We start from the raw sequence: 20,828 nt of genomic DNA, 5'->3' as shown, positions 1-20,828 counted from the left end.
CACCAGACAGTAACCACAGGCAAGATCACAGCTGTGGCAGGACTTTGAATAAAAGAATTAATAAAATTTCCATCTCTTAATGCCAGGCAATGTGCTTTCCCAGGAAGCAGGTCTCCCATTTGCCAAAAGTTTATGGCGTTTCCCCAGAAGCAACACCAGTCTTCTGCACAAATGCTGCTGGGGGAGAAAAAATGCCAATGTAGATGAGTGACAAGCATGGACAGTACGAATCTGGTAATGTTATACTTAAACAATGTGAAATCGTTACTAAGCTTAAACCACTGAAAAATGTGTGGAGGTATTTATAGGCTCCAAGTATGTGCACACTCTTTTAAAGACCACTTCAACACAAAATTCTTTCAATACTTATGTATCCCATCAGCTGTGCACGTTACTTTTTGCTTATGTTTTCATTTTCTTTAACCTGCACGCTTTTGCTGTGTAAAATTAACAGAGTTGGCTTCTTGCTGCAATTTGGCAGGAATTCGCTGCCCTCTGCTACTGTGGTGCACAGCAATCGCCATCTGCACTGTGCTCGCCAGCCCCCAGGTGACTGGGGATGTTAACAGGTATTGCTTGAAAGCAAATGTTAGCAGGTCAAAGAAAACAGCAAGTGGTCTTTCTATGATTCATTTACTATCAGTCCCCCTTCAGGATTGATGTGTTGTGTCAGTTGTGCAAACGGTTCTTGTTGCAGCCTGCAATGAAGTAGACATGGAGAAGAAAGGCAGGGAATGCATTAAATGCTCACGTGAAAGTAAAACTAGAGGCAGAGAAAAAGCTTTGTGCTAATTATCTGTTTGTGACAGTAGACAAGTCAATTTTCAAAGAGTCTTAAAGACTGAACAACACCACCTGAATAAACCAATGGATCATGAGCATCAAGTATTCCTGTGTGTGTTTACACCAGACTGTGTTTAAAAAACACAAGCTGCAGTCACCTACCGAAAGCCAGGCACGTACAGAAACCTCTCCTGACCTCCACATTTCCAATTATCAGCTAAAGGTCTGCTGAAGGGGAGGTTCAATACTAACTGCTTTCACATCCAAATCCATGCAGCTCGCGTTGTCTCCATGCCAATTTAGGGTGAGTTTCCCCCTGTGTAGCAGGGCAAAAGACCCATGTGCCCTGGGGAGGGCTGGCATGCCTACCGGAGGAGATTTTTATCTAATGCCTGATTATATTCTGCCCAGCTTCACCCACTGCCATTAGTGCTCTTAAAAATTTAACGGAAAAAATACGTGCCCACACCCTGTTCTGTTACCAAAAAAAGAAAAAAACACAAACACACCAAACAAAAGGCATTCATTTGGTAGGGTCTGAGCCTGTGCCATTTGGTGGCCTCTGTCGGGGCAGTCAAACAAGGCAACCCAAAGGAGCGTAACAACATGCTTACACAATGTGGTGAACAAATATATTTATGGGCAATCTCCAAATAATGGAAATGAGAGCTGGGGAACACAGCTCTCCCTGATGGGTCTTCGTGGCAGGGGTGGCACTGGGCTTTCCCTTTGCTCCATCGACTGCACACAGACCCAGGAACAAGTGGCAGAGGAGGAGCGGGTACTGCCTCAGTGCTCTGCTGCCTTGGAAACTCATTTCACTTTTACATACGCTGCCCTCCTTCCAATGTGTTCCCTACCTTAAGAGAAAAAATAGAAGTACGTGGGGATCTGCAACACTTCCAAGCACCTGAGCAACTTCAGTGCGGATTTAATTATCTAAACCTATAATCTTCCTTTCGTTATGCTCAATTTCATTCTGCAGTTCCAGGCACGGTTAGAAGTACGTCCTATTCATTGCTCTCTGATATGAGGACAGACCCGCGGCAGATGCTATGAACATGCTTAGCCACGCATGTATCTCTGCACCTCTACATCTCTCCTTCCTTCTGCATGGGGTAATAAAGTTCTTGTTTAATCAACAAAAACTCCAAACTTCAAGCAATCCTAAACACTCAAATCTCTTCAGTTTCAAAGCAACAATTGGTTTGTTTGCTCAGCACACGAATACGCCACGTCTGACAGACCTCTCTAGCTGTGCATTGCCATGGCAAGAATTTACACAGATGTAATTGTTAAGACCAAGCTATGTGAAGACTTCCCCTCAGTGGCAGGCCTCAGCTGCATCACAGATGCACCAGGCAGTGATCGGCTTGGATGGGGACAGGAAAAGAAGTGGCAAAGAAAACAGCTTGGAACAAGCACAGCAGGAAGAAGAACTCCCTGAAATACCGGAGAAACAAAGAACAGCAGAGCTCTTCTTTCAGAAGCAGGCTTACGAACTCAAACAGTCCCGTGCTTGAAATTTAATTCTGATTTGCCTGTATAATTCTGCATTTCTTCAAATGGCTTTTAGATTTTGAAAAATTACTGATGAGAAGCGTCCTCAAAGTTACTTACACTATTAAAATAACACATACGACATAAAAAAAAACAACCACAAAATGAATGGGTCTGACTCACAAGCCTGATTGTGATAACACAGAACTGAGACAAGAATAAAAAAAAAAAAATGAAATGAAGCCAGAGGAACAAATACCACACAATCAATCAGCTGCTTTCTTAAGCTTAAACCAAACACTAAATTCTGCAAAGGATCTTCGCTTTGACGGATTACTCCATTTAGATTACTGCAAGTCCCCTCCCTCACTTTGACTTGCTGTTATATGAAACAATTAAAACTTTAAGCAGAAAGAAATAAAAAAAAGAAAGCAACTTGTACACATTTTGGCTTGCCCAGTTCAACTTGGAAAATGCATTTGTTTAAAAACATCAGAGAAAATCTGTTTCTGATTTCAAACATTGGATATTTTATGAGAACATTGCCAAGAAAAGAATCCAAGGAATGTCCTTACATGCACAGAACACAGGAGACAACTGGTGAGCAGCCCTGTGATCTTTAAAAAAATAAAAATAAAAAAAAAAATATCTGCATTTCTACCATGGATCCCCTCTCCAGGGAACAAGCAGCACATGCCTGGGATTTTTCATGGATAGCTTCTATCATAACTTCTTGCTATTATTAGTATAAAAGACTTCCCTCTCAAATCCACAGCTGTAAGACAAGCAAGGATGGAAAATACGTCCCAAGTGCAGGCAAGCAGTAAGCACACATGCTTGCTTTACAGCGTTTTCTTGGCACTCTTCACCTTCAACAAGAACTACGAACCAAAGAGAAACTCTAGGCAAATATTACAGAAACATGATCTCATTTTTCAGCACATGCCAACGAACCGAGGCTCACGACCTTTTTAGGAATTAATTCTTTTGGGAGAAAAGTCGTTTAATTCTTCCATTCGTATGTCTCCAATTCCAAACAACCCTAGCAATCACACCGCATCGCCTCTTCTGAGGATGCCCAGCTCTGAACAAGCCCCAAGGCGGCTCGTGCTGCACGTGGCGAGGGGGAGCCCAGGTCTGTGCCGAAGAACCAGGTGCTGCCTGCAGGAGGGTGCAGCACTGGGGCCACCCCAGCACCCAGCGTAGGAGGGCTCGGGTCACCCTCCCAGCCAGGAGGAGCCGGGGGGCTGGGTGTGTGTGGGCAGAGGGCCAGGCCCCTAAACCTACACGGGCCCCAGTTTTAGAGCAGGGATTTCATCACTGATCCTATGCATGCCGAGCACATCCACACCCACCTAATACACCTCAAACTCAGTCCCTAAACAAACTCAGTGCCCATCGTTTGTCATATCAAGGCTGCTCATCACAGACTGAGAAAACAACGTGGGAGTCAGGGTAGCACGTAAACAACCGCACCACTTCTCCCAGAGCCTTCAGAGCCTAAACAAAAACAGTATCTGAGAGACAGACCTGCTGTGCTGTTTCGAAGACAAACAAATCCTCCTCCTCAATGAAAGGACTGGGGCAAAACAACTTCTCTCCATCGCACGTTAAGGTTAACGGGAAGAAATCAGTGATAACGCCTTAGCTGATTATTTCAGGATCATGATTTTCAAAACCACGCTAATAATGTAATACACAATAACTGCTGCTTCTAAAGGTAGGGAAAAGTCTACTACAACCTCATAAAATACTGCACAGCACGGTAGCTTAGAGAAAAGAGTATGTAAGAGCATACAAATAGGAAAAAACTAAAACATGGCAATCAAAATATATTGCTATCCAACAAAACTCTCCAGTACCTGCACTGTTTTGAAGCACAGCCCTAAGATGGGCTTTTGTGCCTGGAACCTAGCAACTTATCCAGAAATGCAATCTGAAAAATTTAAAAACACTCTTTCCATACATTCAACTTGAGATTAATAAAAAGCAAGCATAGGTCAGTTTTATCATGTACCTTTCTGTACAAAGTCATCTGCTGAACATCTCTGAAAACTTTACTCATTGGTTCATTTTCTGTCAGGTGCTCTAGGTCAGAGAAGACCAAGTCTTATTAGCTGTCTAGCTGCCCAACTCACTTGAAAATATGTCATCTATTATGCTCTTTATTTAAACAATAACTTCTATTCTGCATCTCTAAGTTAATGCTCTAAAAAAGCTTCAGCTGTCACTGTTTCTAAATTCCAGTAATCCACTGAACTATGTCATGAACTGCAAACCTCTTGCTCTGCAGTTAAAATATTTAAATAAAGGTGTTCTGTTTTGTCTGTGGGTTTGTTCGCGTTTTTTGTTGTTTTTTTTTTTAAACTTTGTACACAGTAGCAATTTTATTTAAGATAAACTGATACACAGCAAAATTGTGTCATTAAATTAATGAAGGTTTCGTCTAGATTCCCTGACTGATTCACCAGCAACTGATTCATTAGTGTAAAATTTGCAGGAATTGAACTTTACTTCTGCTTTTTAATTAATGGTTGGCAAGTGTACCAAGATGCTTCCTGGGGACTTTTGACAAATCAAAGACATTGGTAGAGTGAAAATAGTCAACATTTCGAAGCAACTTAGAGAGAAGAGCAAAAGCTTCTGAGCAAGGGTTGATACGCACTCAAGTATTTAACTTAATTGCTATCCTTTCACAGGGAAAGGACTTTTTTTACCACTCCTAACCCCTTCCTTACAACAGCTCTCTGCTGTTGCCTTTCAACAACGGCTTCTTACTTTCTTCAGTAAGAAAAGGAGAGCGGCACTAACACGGATTTTGAATGAAAACAGAAGTACAGATGTTAAACAAAAATAATGAGCTTTTCTCAGTCTTTTCAGAACCACATTCTCAGGAAGTCCAATTAAAGAAAATAAGCATCTCCCTTCTGCCTTGGCCATGCAAACCCTTGTCTTTGTACTATGGCTGTGCAGCTTGTCTGACCCAGCAGAGCAGCAGGGGTTTCCATCAGGCATCCACGCCACCGCAGCAGCACCGCTCCCTGCTCCTCTCCGGGCTCTCCGCTGGGGCCCACGCGAGTGGGGCCACGGCTGGGCCGCCACAGGGCCCTCCCTGCTCCATGCAGGAGCCACCACAGAAGTTCCTGCGATGCAAAGCTCGCCCTTTTGTCTGCCGTGCACCGTCCTGCGGGATTCGCAGGGCCGCGATGTCCCACTCCCTGCACGCAGGAACAAAAGCGGCGATAAATCCGCACTAGCGCATCGCCAAACAAAACCCTCCGGCCGCGCAGCCCCTCACCTCTTGGGCAGAGCATCCCGCCGCAGTCCCTTCCCCGGGGCACGCTGCCTGCAGAGGGAAAGCGGCTTAGGACCAGCAGGGAAAAGGCTCCCGGTCCTCTTCCGTGGGGCCCAGCAGGCCCAGGCCCCAGCACGTCCTGTTGTTGCGGTGTCGCTGCTGCAGGCCCAGCGTGGTCTGCACTGGAAAAACGGCGCTTTAGCCTGATGCCGTGGAATATATGGCTGGTCTTACCTCTCCAGAAAGCGCTTCATTTTCTGTTTCAGATATAGGTATATGCCCAATTAATAATCAGAAATTAGGAGTTGGACTCGAAGATCCTCGCGGGTCCCTTCTAACTCAGGCCTGTGATAGGATTGTAAGAATATGCAGCTGTGTCCGGATGGCAGCTGGAGACAGCTCTTCTTCACCTGAGTGCTAGTTAGAGACAGGGCACTCCTCCTCCTAGCTTTCTGTGTGAAGGTATAAGTAAAATGCCAAACAGGGCTGTATCTTGACAGACTTCTCATTTTATGACGAATACATTTAGGACAGTCAGGACCAGCACAAACCCCATAAAGGTACGTTCCCTCTGCACAGAGGGGGGATTCCCACTAACATCTCAATTCTCGGGGCACTAGATTTGCACAACACAGCCCAAAAATACTGTTTATTCCCTTCTGTGTGCAGAATGTTTCCTGAGCTCAACACGAGAGATTAATTTCTTGCTAAAAAGAGCTTTTGCATACAGCTTATTTCTGCACAGGACACCTATAGGAAGACAAGCACTCAACTTCATATTTTATTTTTATAAGCGTCACAGGCAGCTGCCACCAGCTCCACTGCTTACTGGTGATATTTGTGTCCACATGCAGTGCACTAGGTTAATGTGGTGTTGACCAACTTATGTAGGGCCTGGCCCTAAACAGCAAAGAAATAGAGGAACTAGGGAGCATTTCCTAGGGTAAGGGTCAGGGTAACCTCCCTTAGTAACAACTTAGAATTGTAGCTCTCTCCAAATACATTAGCTGTCCTAAAATTATTCATATACAGCCAAATTGTGATAAAGAACACATGTAAACATGTTATTTTGGGGCAGAGCTCTAGAAATAAATAAAAAAAAATTAAAAAATAAAAAAAGTGGTTCAAACACCTTGAAAGCAGTAGTTTAGACCACAGATGATGAAGCAGCACTAATGAGATGCCAAGTACCATTAGCCATGCTTAGATCTTAAATATCACATTTCAGGGATCTGTCACCACGTAAGGGAAGTTGCTTCATTTTAGAGCGAGCTAAGAGCAGACTGCTGTCGCTGAAATGTGGAGACATTACAGTGGAACAGCCCCAAATCCAGTTTTTATACAGCTTAGCCTGCCTTCTCTTTTTTTTTAAACTTCTGATTGAAAGCGTACAGACTAATTTCAAGATTTCCTTATGCTCTAAGAAGAAAAGACCCTTTCCTCTTAATTCATTTTTCTGATGTTCCAAGCATACACGCACTGTTTGCTGTTGTAATTCTTCAGAGGGCTCCAGGAATACCCTTGATATAGGCAAAATAAACAGAAACATACTGGAGCTGGAGGAAGGTTCCTTGGCTACCAGAGATTTGAAGGTCCAATCTTGTTAAATCTACTCATTAATTACCTGGAAGAGGAAGTAAGAAGCACATCAGTGGTAGTCACAGGGGACTGGGAGCAGCTGTGAACACCCCAGTGGGGACTGAGAAACAACACGGCAGATTCTAGGGGAATCACAAATACGAGCAGAAAAATACTGAAAAGAGACAAAAACAGCAATCAAGCCCACACAGACACAGTGGGAAAAACGTAAATAAAACAAGTCAGAGGATGCCATCTACAGAACAGTGCTATTGTCTGAGAAATCAGATGCAGCCCAGATGCAACGTGGTAGTGAAGTGCTGGAAAGCCTGAAGTTGCTCTGGGCCATAGCACCAGTCGCACGTGCTGCTCAGAGGGGGCTTGGGCCAGCATCTCCCCCCCCCAAGGGTGACCTGGCTGCAGCAGAGATGCTCTCCAGCAGCCTCTCCTGAGGCAACCTCTGTCCTGTTCAACAGCTCCCTTTCTGCCCTCATCAGGAGTGGAGTGGGGAAGCCTGAAGGGGAGCCCCACCTTCCTGATGTCTGTGGGAAAGAGGGAACTCATCCAAAAACCAAAAACAAACAAAAAACAACCAAGACAACAAAATTAAAAAAATCAAACGACGAAAGCCCCAGCCACCAAGTGTGGGGTCTTTTGAAGCGCCTCTACTGTCCCATAGGATGTCTGTCATGGGGTCAAAGAAACAGCAAGGAAAAAAAGAGCTTGCCTTTAAAGCCACTGGCTGGGGATCAACCTAGCTTCTATCTGCTTCCATAGCTTATCCAGTGATGGTTTAAGGCAAAACACATGTGCTGCTGAGGAACTACAAAGCACCACCACCTCATTTTTGCAGCTATGCCTCTAAATGAGAGTGGCCACATGCAGAGCAGGTCCAGCTGATGTGGGTTTACATCAGTGGATGTGTAAACCATGTAAAACGTTGGTTTATGTGGGTGCTCCAAAAGCCCTCCTGGGAGAGGAGAACTCTGGAAATAGGGACACATGTTTTCCATCTCCCAAACACCCCAGGTAGTTAGACCTGCCAAGGAAGAGCCTACGCAGCCTGAGGTGTCTGGACGCTCTCTGGCACCTGTGACATTTGCAGGACCTCACACCTGGTCCCGAGCCCCATCAGAAAATTAGTTCTCTGACTGCCCACAGTGCACTGTGCTGTCTGTGACACTAAGCAACCAGGCCTCTCCTTGTACTGGGGTGCTGAACTCTTATGGAAATAATAGACAAATGTCTTCCAAGCGGCAAATTACAAAGTATAACTGACTGAATAAAGCGTTCTGTATCAAGCTGAATATGAAGAGAGAGCTGCAAGTGTGAAATGGTGCCTCCAGAAATGCTAGTGCCCACCACACCTACCATATCAGGGCAGAAGCAGAGGAGGTGATGCCAACTGCCATGGCCACCTCTCACGAAGGCACTCCTCCTGCTAACTGGATACTAAACGCACTGGTTTGATAGAGCAGACCATGACTGACACATGGAGAATTATGCCATTCCCCATATAGAAATGGCCATGTTTTATAAGGGCTGGTCATGGTCACCTGAAAAGTTTTAATCACATGAAGTCAGGAGGTTTGACACATCAAAACTATTCTTTCTTGCTCTCAAGTCAAACTTAGGAAAAAATATGTATGCACTTGTAGCATTTGTTGCTACTAATGATTGCACCATTAAAACGAGCGTGGAAGAAAGCGCAGATGTCTGCCCAACTCATGGAAAAAGGATCAGGACTTGGGCATTTTCTGTCTTGCTTCACGTGTTGCTGTACCGCAAAAGCGCATCCCAGTGTGACCGCCAGCCAGCAGGGCTGTTGGGACGTCTAATTAAACGCTGTTTCCTTCAGAACCAAAGTGGTCTGCGGAGACCTATGTTTCTGATACCCTGGACGGGCGCCAACTATTGAAAGAGATTTTCTAAAGCCTGAATCATTCTGACACATTTCCCTTTCAAACTGTGCGTAAAGCACACAAACAAAAAGCCCTGAAAAATTATCCAAAGAAAACAGCTGGAGTAAAAATACAGTTTTCGACTAGAGGACAGTCACAGTCCCACACTGCTTGTCTCCAACCAGCCCCGGCACTAAGAAAAGCCAGACCCTGAGCCTACCAGGCGTGGTGGCCGCATGGGTGATAAGAGGGGCGAGATAAAGGAGGTCAGCACCGGGATATGCTTAAAGGGACAGCATCGACTCGGACACTGAGCACTGGATGAAAATTATTAACTATTATTTTGGTAACTAGCACCAAACATTCTCCTAACTGCAAAGCAAGAGAAAATATTTTGCTATTTTCTCTTGCGCTTGATATTATTTTATTACCAGGTCCACTTGAGGAATTTTTCACTGATTAAGGTGGAGTTTCCTCACACAGTGAGGGAGGAAAGAAATATTTTAAAAATTATTATAGAAGATGAAATTGGTTTGGAGAAGGTCACAGCAGACCTGGCAAGACAAACGGCTCGTTCAGATGATGAGGCTGGAAGTATGTCCTTTCAAGCAGAATCCACGGGGAATAATTAGAATAACTCCATCAATCCATTCAAATAACTCAAACTGATAAACGTTTGCCACAGCAAGAGGTAAAAGGTGGTGTCCAGTCCCGCTAAAAATAATGCATGGAGGTGACTTCTGGTGAATGGACCTTCTCAAATTACCAGTGAAACAGCAAGCATAAAGCTATGCACATACTTACAAGCTGTAGTCTTACAGCTACAGGGTCTTGTCATACCTCTCAAGGCTGGCACGAGAAACTGGTTTTCCAAATATTCAAAGGTAAAGAAATTTGAGTTTTAAGCACTTAAAAGCAACAGGGAAAAACAGGGCCACTATAAAAATCTGTAAATGTTGCCCATAATTAAACTTATTTCTAAAACAACCTTTTTCCAATAAAGCCTCTGAAACCACTTCAGATTGTTTTCTTAGAGAATTAAGCTGAAAGTGCTGTCATCTTACTTGAAGGAGGCATCTAGTTCCACTTCAGTCATATCTAAATTCAGGAGCCAAATTAAAATTCTTTATTTATCTATCTGTTTGCTTCATCAAAAGCAGCTTTTTAGAAGACAGCTTTATTTCTATTCCTACAATAGCTATAGCTAAACTGGCAGAGTTTTCAACTAGATATTACAGACAGCATTTATGAAATCATGTTATGGCTTTTGCCTATTACAAACAAAAAGTTCTTCTGTAATAAACCCAGGAATCTCTGCAGGTGCAAAGTGTTTAGCATTAAAACCAACAAAATGAATGATTTTCAGAAAGGGTTATCTTCTGCCTTAAGTGAGGAAGAAAACAAACAAAATGAAGTCATGAATTAGTTTGCCTTATCTTTTGTTTGCCTTACTCTTCAGACCAAGGGCACGGAAAGGACAAAATCTTTTTAAGAGTTGCTGCAGGTCAAGAAAGGAATCCGCAACCAACTTCTCTAAATTCATTCAGGAATTTATTTGCCACAGAAGTTGAACAAAGAGGACAAAATGTATAAAGGCTCCCTGTATGACAAGGAGAAAACTAATTGCACCGAAACTGACAGTCCTAAATTTCAAGAGAGGCAAGAGGAGAAATTCTGAAGAAAAAGCCTGGAAAAACAACAGGCAATCCCGTAACTTCAAAGTGCCGTTAAAGGATCTACTCCTAAATTGAAAAAAAAAAATCTTTTTTTTTTCCAGAGTTATGTGTTAAATTATCTTTGATTAATTGATGCAACAGAGCTTTGTCAATGATGTTTACTTTTAAAATGAAACAAAAAGAAAAACCCACAGGCACCTTCGTTTGCCCACTCATCTGTGCATGGCTCCAGCAGTACCCCATGGGGTACCATGATTCCACGTGGGCTGCTCCTTCAGACCGACAGGGCATTTCACCAGGGCTGCTGAAGAATGCTCTGAGGTAACGGGGAATATCAAAACTAAGGGTGGCGAGAAGGGCACCTGGAATTACTGCACTATCATGCTCTTTGTAGGCCAGAAGGCAAATTGCACTTTAACAGGTCAGAGCAACAAAGACAACTGTACCCTTGTGCAGAGTCCTACAAGGAGGAGCAGAGCAGAACAGGCTGCCTCCCTAAATAGGCACAATTATGACACGAGGTAATCAAATACAGAACAATCATCCTCCCCAAGGCTGTCACACAGAGGACAAACACAAAGAAACAAACAGAAATACCAGTTTCTCTTCTGGTCTGGGGAGTACGACTGCGCAGGCAAACCATCAGTACTGGCTGGGAGCAATTTTCATTCACGTAGTCAAAAACACTCGCCTAACGAACCACAAATAGTCCACCGAACTGAATTAAGCTTTATTAAACCTGCAGTACTTTAAGTCGTTCTCTTTTGGGACACCCAAGTCCTTGAATACAAACGTAGAAGTATTTGCGCTTGACACTCGCTGTCCTTGGGCTGCAAACTGGGCCAGAGCTTTCACCAGGGGCTGTGCACAGAGAGGGAGGCAGCAGCAGTTTGCAGGTTATTACAGCACTGCAATGGGAAATACTCCTGAATCTTCCCGTTCCAGCTCTTTCCAAGCTACAAACCCAAGCTATCTCCCAGGCGTTTGCTGTGGCTACCCTCAGGGTAGAAAAGCTCCTGCTTCTTCATGGAGGCGCCAGCACGCGTGTGTGTGTGAAGTGTCAGCACAGGGCAGGGAGAGCAAAATGAGCTACTTCTCGTTTGACCTGATTAATTTAATAGGTTTGCTGCCTTCCTCTCAGTCCCAGCTGAATCACAGCCTACCAGCAGCGGTGGAGGAGCTGCAGTCCGCTCGGTGTCGGGCTCAGCTCACCGTGTCAGCCAGCTGCAGCCCTTGCAAAGGAGCAGTGCCACATGTGCACTCGTTCCTGCCGAGCGCAGGGAGCCTCTCCCTTGGCAAAAGCGGGTCGAGTTGGCCACAAGTCGAACGTGGAATTTCATACCTGGTTCTGCCACCGCGCACCACAGTTACCTCACTTTTATTCTGAAACGAGCACACCGTATTGATCATATAGGGCATCACATGCATTACCCGAGGTTAGCGGAATTGAGTTAACAACCCCTGGATGGAAGTTTCTGTGTAGCGTACACTACGCTGTACCCAGGCACCCTTACTCCTCAGCTGTTCAGCACTGTTGATGACAACGGAGAAAAGGAGATTTAAAAGAATCAATGGAAATTACAAGCAAGTACAAACAGACTTCACTTTCTACAAGGCAACAGCCTTTATTATTCATTGGCTTCTTCTGTACCTGTTTCAAGCACTGAAATTAGGCATGACTGACTGAAGCCACGAGCCTGTTTTTTCTATAGCTCCCTCTTCAATTAATACAGTCATCTGGGGAGCTGCCTACGAGAGAGCGATTCGGAGTATTCAGAGTTCAGGGATTCAGCTACGTCTCTGCCTCCCCCTCTCCCTTCTGATACGCAGACACAGCAGTGCACACACACTTTCCTAACTTTGTCAGAAGCCTTCTATTCGGCTCTCACATCTTTTCATTTTGAGTGATGCACCCGCAAACGACACACCAGTTGAAACGCATTTAATTCGCAGCTCACAGCTCCCCTTGGTGCGCTGCAAGTTCCTGGAGACTCAATGTCCAGGGAAACCATCTGCTTCAGGAAGGTGCAGTGCCAAGTCGAAGCTGCCACACCATATGTAAGGGAAGCTCCAGAAGGAGCAGAGGGTGTACATATTAATTACCTTCCTTTGGGATGGAAAACATGCCACCCTCTTAGGTGTCCAACATGCACGCTCACGCTGGAAATACACCTTGCATAGACATCACAAGCACCTAAGCCTTACATTTTAACAGCTGGCTTCAGCTCTGGCTTTGGAGCAGCAAGCTACACATGAGGTTATAGTGGAGTTTCCATTTCAATTCACCAGAAATAGACAAGAGTTTTCAAGCTATAAGTGGAAAAAAGGCTAGTAAATAAATTAAACTTAAATTAAAAAAAATAAATTAAATGTCAGCAAAAAAAAAAAAGCAGATGAATGGATGACTGGATGGAAAATCTAGAGCTTAATTATCTTTATTTTTATTGAGATTCTGCAGATAAAAGACAAGTAAACATATTTCAGTTTAAATTACAAGCTGTCAAATCCCTTTTTTAGAAGTTCCAAATACTGTAAGAGAAATACACTAAATACACTCTTGCAAATTTCATTAGCTTCAGTCATTAAAAACATTATTAACTTTCAAATTCACTTTTTTTTTTTTTCATTTGTAATACAAATTGGGAAAGAAAAAAAAATAAGGGAGCTATAATATTTGCAATGTCCTGCCACAACGGTGAGCTATGACCTCTCCAAAGACAGACTCTCTCCATTTCAAGGGACAATTCATGAGCAGTTGGCTAACAACTGCATGGAAACAGCAATTTTCATATATGCTATTACTTTATTAGCAGGGAGTAGGAAAGTGCATACAGTGCATTGTCTCATCTCAAACACGGCATACAACACCTGGAAACATCCAGCCTGCTTTATACAATACAGAGAGCTCAGAGAAAAATGTGGAGGTCAGGAGACATCAGTTTTGCCCCTCTCCCGAGAGGGAAGCATTTGCCCAAATTTTTCAGCCTAAGGATTAGTTGGATTTAAGAAAGAACTAGAGGCATCCTGGGAACAAAACAAAAGCTGCATATGAATCATGAAATACAACTTGAAACCATTCCTAAAGCTCAAAACCCATACGCTTAGAAGGAAAATCATGGCACCCTGTTCATTTCTTCATCCCTCCAAAGAAGCTAGCAAATGATACGCTCTTCTGAGAGGTGCACTGCTCTGCCTACTGTGCTAATCCAAATGTCACGTAAAGCTGAACTGCAAGATAAATTGGGTTGTGACGTCCTTTTAACTTTGGAAATGCACGGTTAAGTCAGGTGTCACTTAATTTGCTCGATTTGCATTTCCCAAGACTGTGGTCTTCTCCAGGGACCAACCAAGAAAACTCTTACTGGAGCTACTCTGCAAGTGAAATTCAGGAGATAAAAGCAGTCAGCGTCACTTCAAAGGTGAAGATACGGCCCCATAATAACAGGTGTCAGCAAGTGAACGCCTGAAGTGACACTGGCAGCGCAGAGCTGCCCAGAAGGAGATGGGATATTACCTGGGAGCCGCAGCCAGCAGAGCTGCCAGCCTTCACCTACCAAAAGCACTCTGAGACAACAGCTCCGAAATGCTGATTCCCCACAATAACTCAGTGCAAGCATGTTCTTCCCAGCGCTTTCATCATAACAAAAAAAAAATCCACAGTCTCCTAGGAGATTAAGACCCTTTAGCAATGTAAACTTACGTTAGTAAGAGGTTACGGCTCTTGGAGGAGACAGCACACAGACAGCAAAACCAGCCACAGCTATTTGCAGAAGTCTGCTCTGAAACCTCTTCAATAGAGGCTGCAGCTCGCCACTCACCGCGTCCTGGAGAGGAACAGGTACCCGGCATCCCAGCCCAAAGAGGGAAAGATGGCAGTACATGTCTAAGGTCACGAACAATTATTTTTTCTCATTTCTATTTTCATCTGAAAGGTTTTGATCAGATGAAAAAGAGCAATTATTTTTTTGGATAAAAGGTATTTGTGGAATAAAACTAGCAAGGGATTGGAATTTGGGAAGGATTTTATGAAACAAATAGCAATGACAATCGGATCCATGGTTTTTCATAAAACAAAAGTAGAGAAGTACATCTGAACAAATGATTCTGTGACACAGATCAACTTTTCTTACTTGAACTCAATCTGTTTCTGTAGCTTACAAATTTTTGTTCAGCCAACCCACTTTCAGACTCCCACGTATGGCCACGTTTACCAGAAGACACAGGAAAGAAGGAAACGTTTGGATTAAATTTGCAATTAAGTGCAAACATCCAGAAGTTGCTACTTGGAGCTGCAGTTAAGTGCAGAATTTTCAAATAGCTCCAGCTGTTCCACCAGCATGAAGAGTTTTGGTTGCCGCTGTACAGCACTAGAGCTTTAAACAACCCTCTGCTGCTCAACCATACAGACGCCCGAGGACAAACAGCACGAGCCTCAGTAACTGCAGCCGTGTCTCCGCTCCCAGCTGAGAACTGCTTCCATAAATGCACAGCATCCAATGGTTTCAACCACACTGTGATACTAAGATGCAAACCTGACCACATAGTCAAATTCTCAGAACTGCTGCAAACACATATAAATATATCCAATTTTACCTTTGCAAACAGAGCTCACATGGGAAAGGAACAGGTATGACAAGACAAAAAGGGGCCTTCGTATCAAATCACTAATTTTTTCCACTTAAACCTTTAGATTTCTATAAACTTCCTCATACATGCAAAATTGTGTGTCTATAAAACATCCGTTTCTTCCCCCCCCCCCCCCCAAAAAAACCAATCCTTCCACAAAAATGTATATAAAACATGCAGTATGTATTTTGGAGCTAGTCCAGTCTCTGACACAAACGCTTTTGGAGGCTTCCATAAATGATTATTTATGAACTTGCCCAAAGCTTGAAGAATCAGTTTCACAGACAGACGCCCCCCCGCTACAAACCACCACATATTCCTGCCTCTACAAATGCCAGCAGCTCCCTTAGGTTTACAGGCCTTTATCTATGCACTAACTGACACATTTTCTTCCCCTTGAACACAAGATCTTCTGCACAAAGCATACAGAAAAAAGGCCCTGTTAAATAATTTTGTATTAGAGAAGTATGGATTCAGTAGTCCTGCTTACGGAGACTTACCAGTTCTTGTTACTCTTACATCTCATCACTAAGGAAAATGTGATTTTCTATGAAATCACCGCAGCCAAACTGGAATACGTAAGAACTGCGCTCATGATTTAAAAACAAAATTTTAAAATTCATGTGGACTTTAGAAAAAGACCATCCTCATGCTCTGAAAAGCAAGCTCTCTGCTGAAGTTAGATGACGTCAGAGCTGTAAATCCCGAAACTACAGGAAGCACTGAAAATATAAACTTGTCGGTGTTATAAAAATTCAGAGCCTAGAGTCCTGATTGTGCCTCTGGAATGCTAAGGAAAACGTATGCAATATTATCAAACTTATTTGATACTACCACATGTTTAAGCCAAGCACAGATGACATAGACACAGCTAAAGAACATAATTCTTACTGACATAACAAGGCAGCACCAAAACTGCTGCTGTGACAGAAGAAAGGAATTTCTGGAAATATCAATAATTTATGGAAATTTAATTCCCTGATAACTATGGCATTCCCAGGCAATACTACGCAGGGCATGGTTAGGAAGCTAACTTACAGTTTGGGTATTTCTAAGGTAAGAGCTGTCATCAGGATGTCAGAATTACCTCTATCAGACACGCTACAGTGGCACCAAGGGCTGAACACACAAGGAGTTACTCATGAATTTACAGAAATTTTAGCATTAAAAGAAAGTTTGAAGTTTAGACTGGTTTTGGAAGGGGAAAAAAAAAAAAAGGGCACTCCAAACACTTTTATGTTAAGACTTGGCCAGCAGACAGCAAACTGCCAGTGGCTGCCACCTTTTGAACTCTGTTTGGATTTTCTTTAGAAAGCCCAGTTATAGGAGAAATGAGATTTCTCTGACTAACGAGTGCAAAGAGGTTTTTCAGGTAGAACAGCCTGCTGTAAAAAGCAGCCAAGTCTTTTGACTTTCTCGTGGTGCAGGAAGGCTGGAAAGCGACCAAGTGAAGCAGCGGGTGAAAAAACAGAGAAATAAGGAGAGATGGGAGCCGGGGGGAGAGGGCTGGAGAAGGCCCACATGGGTGAAAGTCTCCTTTCCACCCACTGCTGCCTGTGGCAGCCCTAACAGCTACTGGACTTCATCAACACTTGACCAGAGACAAAAATCCGAAGGAAATCACACGAGAAACAAGGTCCGAGGGTATTTTGGGCTCCAGAGAAACAGATCCCTGTGGGACTGGGGTGAGGGCAGCGCCGTTTGCAGCTGTCCTGCTCCAGCCCCCAGCCGAAGGGAGGAGGGAAGGACATCCAAACTCTGCCAAACTGGGGAAGGTGTTCTGATGCTGAAATGCGACTTGACTCATTTTCTGCCAAGCCGAGGTAAATACGTGACTCAGGTGTTATCTCTGTTTGAAGTTAACTTGCTAGGTCATACAGCAAATGGGTCCAGGGGAAAAAAACTCCACATGAATGACTTTTGTATACTTCCTTACATCAGAAACACTTCTTCGTGTACTCAAGCACCTTCTCTCCAGTTTCAAAGAACAATTCCATCAGTGTTTTCCAATAACGTATTTTTTACAGGAAAAATATATGCTGTGAGTTAGTCTGAGGTACTTGGGGGCAGGAACAGCACACCGCTGTTCCCCACCTTTACCGCTGGGCCTCTTCCAACACCTGCCTCTCCGAAGTACTAGCAGGAGGAGCCATGGCAAAGGTATTTTCTGTGAGGGAAAGCAGGCCTGTATCCCTCACACGGAGAAGTTACCGAGTGCTCACAGAAGTGGCAGCGAGCAGCTACAGCACTGAGAGGGTCGGTGTGCGCCACCCCAGAGACTCCCACCAGAGGAGGGCCACAGCCACAGGCACCTCCGTACCTCACCTCACCGACATCTCGCGTGCAGCCACGCCGCCAGAGCAGCGTGTGGGTCTGTAACCAGCCGGCTGAGTCCAAAGTGCCCCCGGCCACGCTGAATGCATTGTCCTCAGTAGGATAAATCACACTTGGCTGTTATAAACAACTTACATTTCTCAATGTCATTTGCTGTTTCAACTAAAAACTAAGAAGTGTGAGGTATTTCACCTCACACCATTTCACCCCATCCACACATGCACACCCCAGCATAAATAAATATTCTGCTACTCCAGAAGGTAAGAGGTTGGACCTAAAAAATCAGGCTAAAGAAGAGAAACACAGGAGTAACAGTTTGCTCTCATTTCAGAAGTCCACTGGAGAGAAAGAGGGATCAGCGATAAACGTTTCAAACAACAAACCTTTATTTTACTACCAACTTCCACCGCCTCTTTCAGTAACTGCTTTATCAGATGTGAAGTCTAATTGCTGCTACAGGTTCCACTGCGCTATTGTGTGGGTTTCAAAAACGAAGAGTGAGGCATCAGAACCTGACTTTTCTTCCACGCAAACAGAGTTCAGCCGAGTAGGAGGTCAGGATGTGCCCTGTGTTGGTAGTTAGCATTTACTTTTTGATTCTCTCACTCGTTTTAAACTGACAAATCCAACCAATCTCGCTGCTTGCTACTGTTTGCAAGTCCCAGTTTGCAGCCAATGCAGATTAGCCATTTTGCTGGTGAAATACCAAGCAACACATGCTGCCTTGTGCTTGTCACCTAGCAGCCTCGTGGGAATGCAACATGAGACGGGAAGAGCAATGAAGCGGCAGAAGAATAAGAGGTTTAAAAAGACAGGAAGAGAAACAGCTCAGAAAGAAAAACAATTCATTTAATTCCAATTCCTATTAACGTTCCTTCCTTTACATGTACAGTTAGCCAAAGGAAAAGGTAGAAGGTGAACCCGTGATTTGTCAGGCTTCGTCAATTTACCCAAGGGAGAACTGGAAGTAAAATTATTCTGATAAATGAAATTTTAATAGTTTTTCAGCTAACTTAACATAAACAATCGGATTTTCTATACAGCACTAGTCATCCTCCCAGCCTGCTATGCATTTTGCTTCTTTCTAGTCTGCCTGAATCTTAAACCATGTAGGTTAACTCAAGCACTAAAGACAATGCTGTTTTGAGCCCTCATTTTTACAAAGGCTGGCAAGCAGTAAAGCAACGGTCCAATGGAGCAAGCTAATTTGAGAACACAAGTATTCATTTATCACACATTTTTTGCCCTTGAACACAAAACCAAGATGACGACTCAGCCAGGTACTGGTACGCAAACTGTTCTGACATCGCACAAGCCTGACTTGCAGCGCACTGGGCGAAATGCTTGTAGTTTTAAGAAGTTTTTCCTGCCAGAATATAACCCAAGCTCCCTTCAGCCCTGGCGTCCCCTGCCAGTTTATCAGCTCCTTCCATGCAGAGAACCCCAGTCAGACAGAAACACACAGTTGGATTTACGATCTGGACAGATTTTACAAGCCAAGTCACATTGCATGCTATATCCCTGTGCAGGGGAAACGAACCCCACCTAATTTATACCTCCCTCCACCTTCCTTTCAAAAATGACACACTGTCATCCCACCAGGAGAAGGCATGGAGGCTTTCGTAGCTCACTGCCCAATTACGGAAGGAATTCTGCCCTCCCCCTACAGCCTGCACAATGGCTTCTTTATGCAAATCACACATACAATAACGCTCTCAGAAAAATTAATACACCGTTAATCCATCAGTAAAGCTTCCTTTCCCATCTCTGCCTTGTGGTGTGAGCGCTAGTTAAGGAATGAGAAACTTTATGGGAGTTATGCAGCAGGACTGATACGCTGCTTGTCAGCTCCCAAACACACTGGGCGCAGAGCTGACGGTGCTGTACGATACTAACATGCCAACAATTAAAAGTAAAAAATCAGCAACCAGTTGCAAATAAAAGCTCGCACTGCAGGAGTTTTTTCCAGCAGTGAAAAGGGTTAAAAAGCGATCTTCAAAGCACAGATTAAAATCGTCTCCTAGCGTATTGAGAGCAAAGCACAAGTGTATACATCCTGTGTTAGTGTTCCTGCTTCCAAACCGTTTACTAAAGCCACAATTTATTCTGACTCAGAACTGAAATTCTGGTCACAAAGCTCCTAACTGCTCCCAGAAGTGAAAAGAAATAAAAACCACTTTGAAGTTCAAATGTCCTTGGAGAGCCTGCCTGCTCTCACAAAAGTGACCTTACAGCAGAATTGGGCCCGCCTCACACTTCCCATTAACAATCTAGTGCTCTGGCAGCACTAGAGAAATTATGGACAAGTTGCTTTTTATGAAGTATTTTTAAACACCCACACACGCACGCTACTGTCTGCCAGCCAGTAAATGCCCTGGTAACAATAACTCACCATCTCAGAGGAGCAAAGTTCTGAAATTTATTATGATTTATGGTAAATATGAGGCATGCTTGACAAACTCTACTCCAAAAAATCCAAACAAACATAATAGCGGCTGTTTAAAGTTCCCTGTAAGATATACTCCATGTTGTGCCTTGCGAGAGTTCCTTTGGAGCTGCCTATCTCGCATCCTAGACGTCTCTCCTCCTCTCTGTGAAGCAATTCCCATTACCAGCCCACCATCACTTTTACTTTGCACGCGGGACCTCTTCTCAATCAGCTCTCATGAAACAAAATACACTTCAAATTTTCCAGCAGGACCACAAGGCAATCATCCAAAAAGCCATCCAGTGTATTACAAGAGGAGTCTTAAACAGCTCTTGGTACCACAGAGGGAGAGGAGGGCTTCCTGCAGCACCTGCCCAAAAGATCTGCCGCTAGCCGCTACTGGCTCCAGGAAGCATAAGCCCAACTTACCCCCACACCCCACAGTCAGTACCTTTATGTCTCCCATATGGGAAATTAAAGATCTTTCCAGCTGATTACCATAAGCTTCCACAGTTTTAACCTGAGAAAAACTTGGCAAGGCAGTGCTATGTCTCGGCTCTCATGCTGCCCTCCTCATCCTCCTCCTCCCACCCCTCCTGCAGCTCCCGAGCGAGCGGCTCCGGGCTCCCGGTGGGACCTGGACACGGGCACTGACCCGGTACCGGCTGGCAGGCAGCAGCGCCCACGAGGGTGAAAGAGAAAGCGAG

General features: G+C 44.1%; 1 protein-coding gene across 11 annotated transcripts in view; it reads right to left on the bottom strand.

Moving 5' to 3' along the window:
* Window positions 1-20,828, bottom strand: part of NHSL1 (NHS like 1) — a 167,310-nt gene that overhangs the window by 78,438 nt on the left and 68,044 nt on the right. The window contains exons 1-2 of one of the 11 annotated variants that reach the window (XM_080586242.1): window positions 7,203-20,826; window positions 5,582-5,835 (exon numbers count right to left, since the gene is read on the bottom strand). The exons of 6 other annotated variants lie outside the window; for them this stretch is intronic. In XM_080586242.1, the coding sequence (XP_080442368.1) occupies window positions 5,582-5,597 (16 nt within the window). In that variant the 5' untranslated portion in view covers window positions 5,598-5,835; window positions 7,203-20,826. Of the gene's footprint in view, window positions 1-5,581; window positions 5,836-7,202; window positions 20,827-20,828 lie in introns of those variants that run through there. 4 more of the 11 variants (XM_080586240.1, XM_080586241.1, XM_080586243.1 and 1 more) reach the window with 4 other exon arrangements.

The sequence above is a fragment of the Anser brachyrhynchus genome, assembly GCF_964034855.1.
Source record: "Anser brachyrhynchus genome assembly, chromosome: 3".
Lineage (NCBI taxonomy): Eukaryota > Metazoa > Chordata > Aves > Anseriformes > Anatidae > Anser > Anser brachyrhynchus.
The sequence above is the reverse complement of the archived record's forward strand: the minus strand, read 5'-3'. Positions and strand labels throughout refer to the sequence as shown.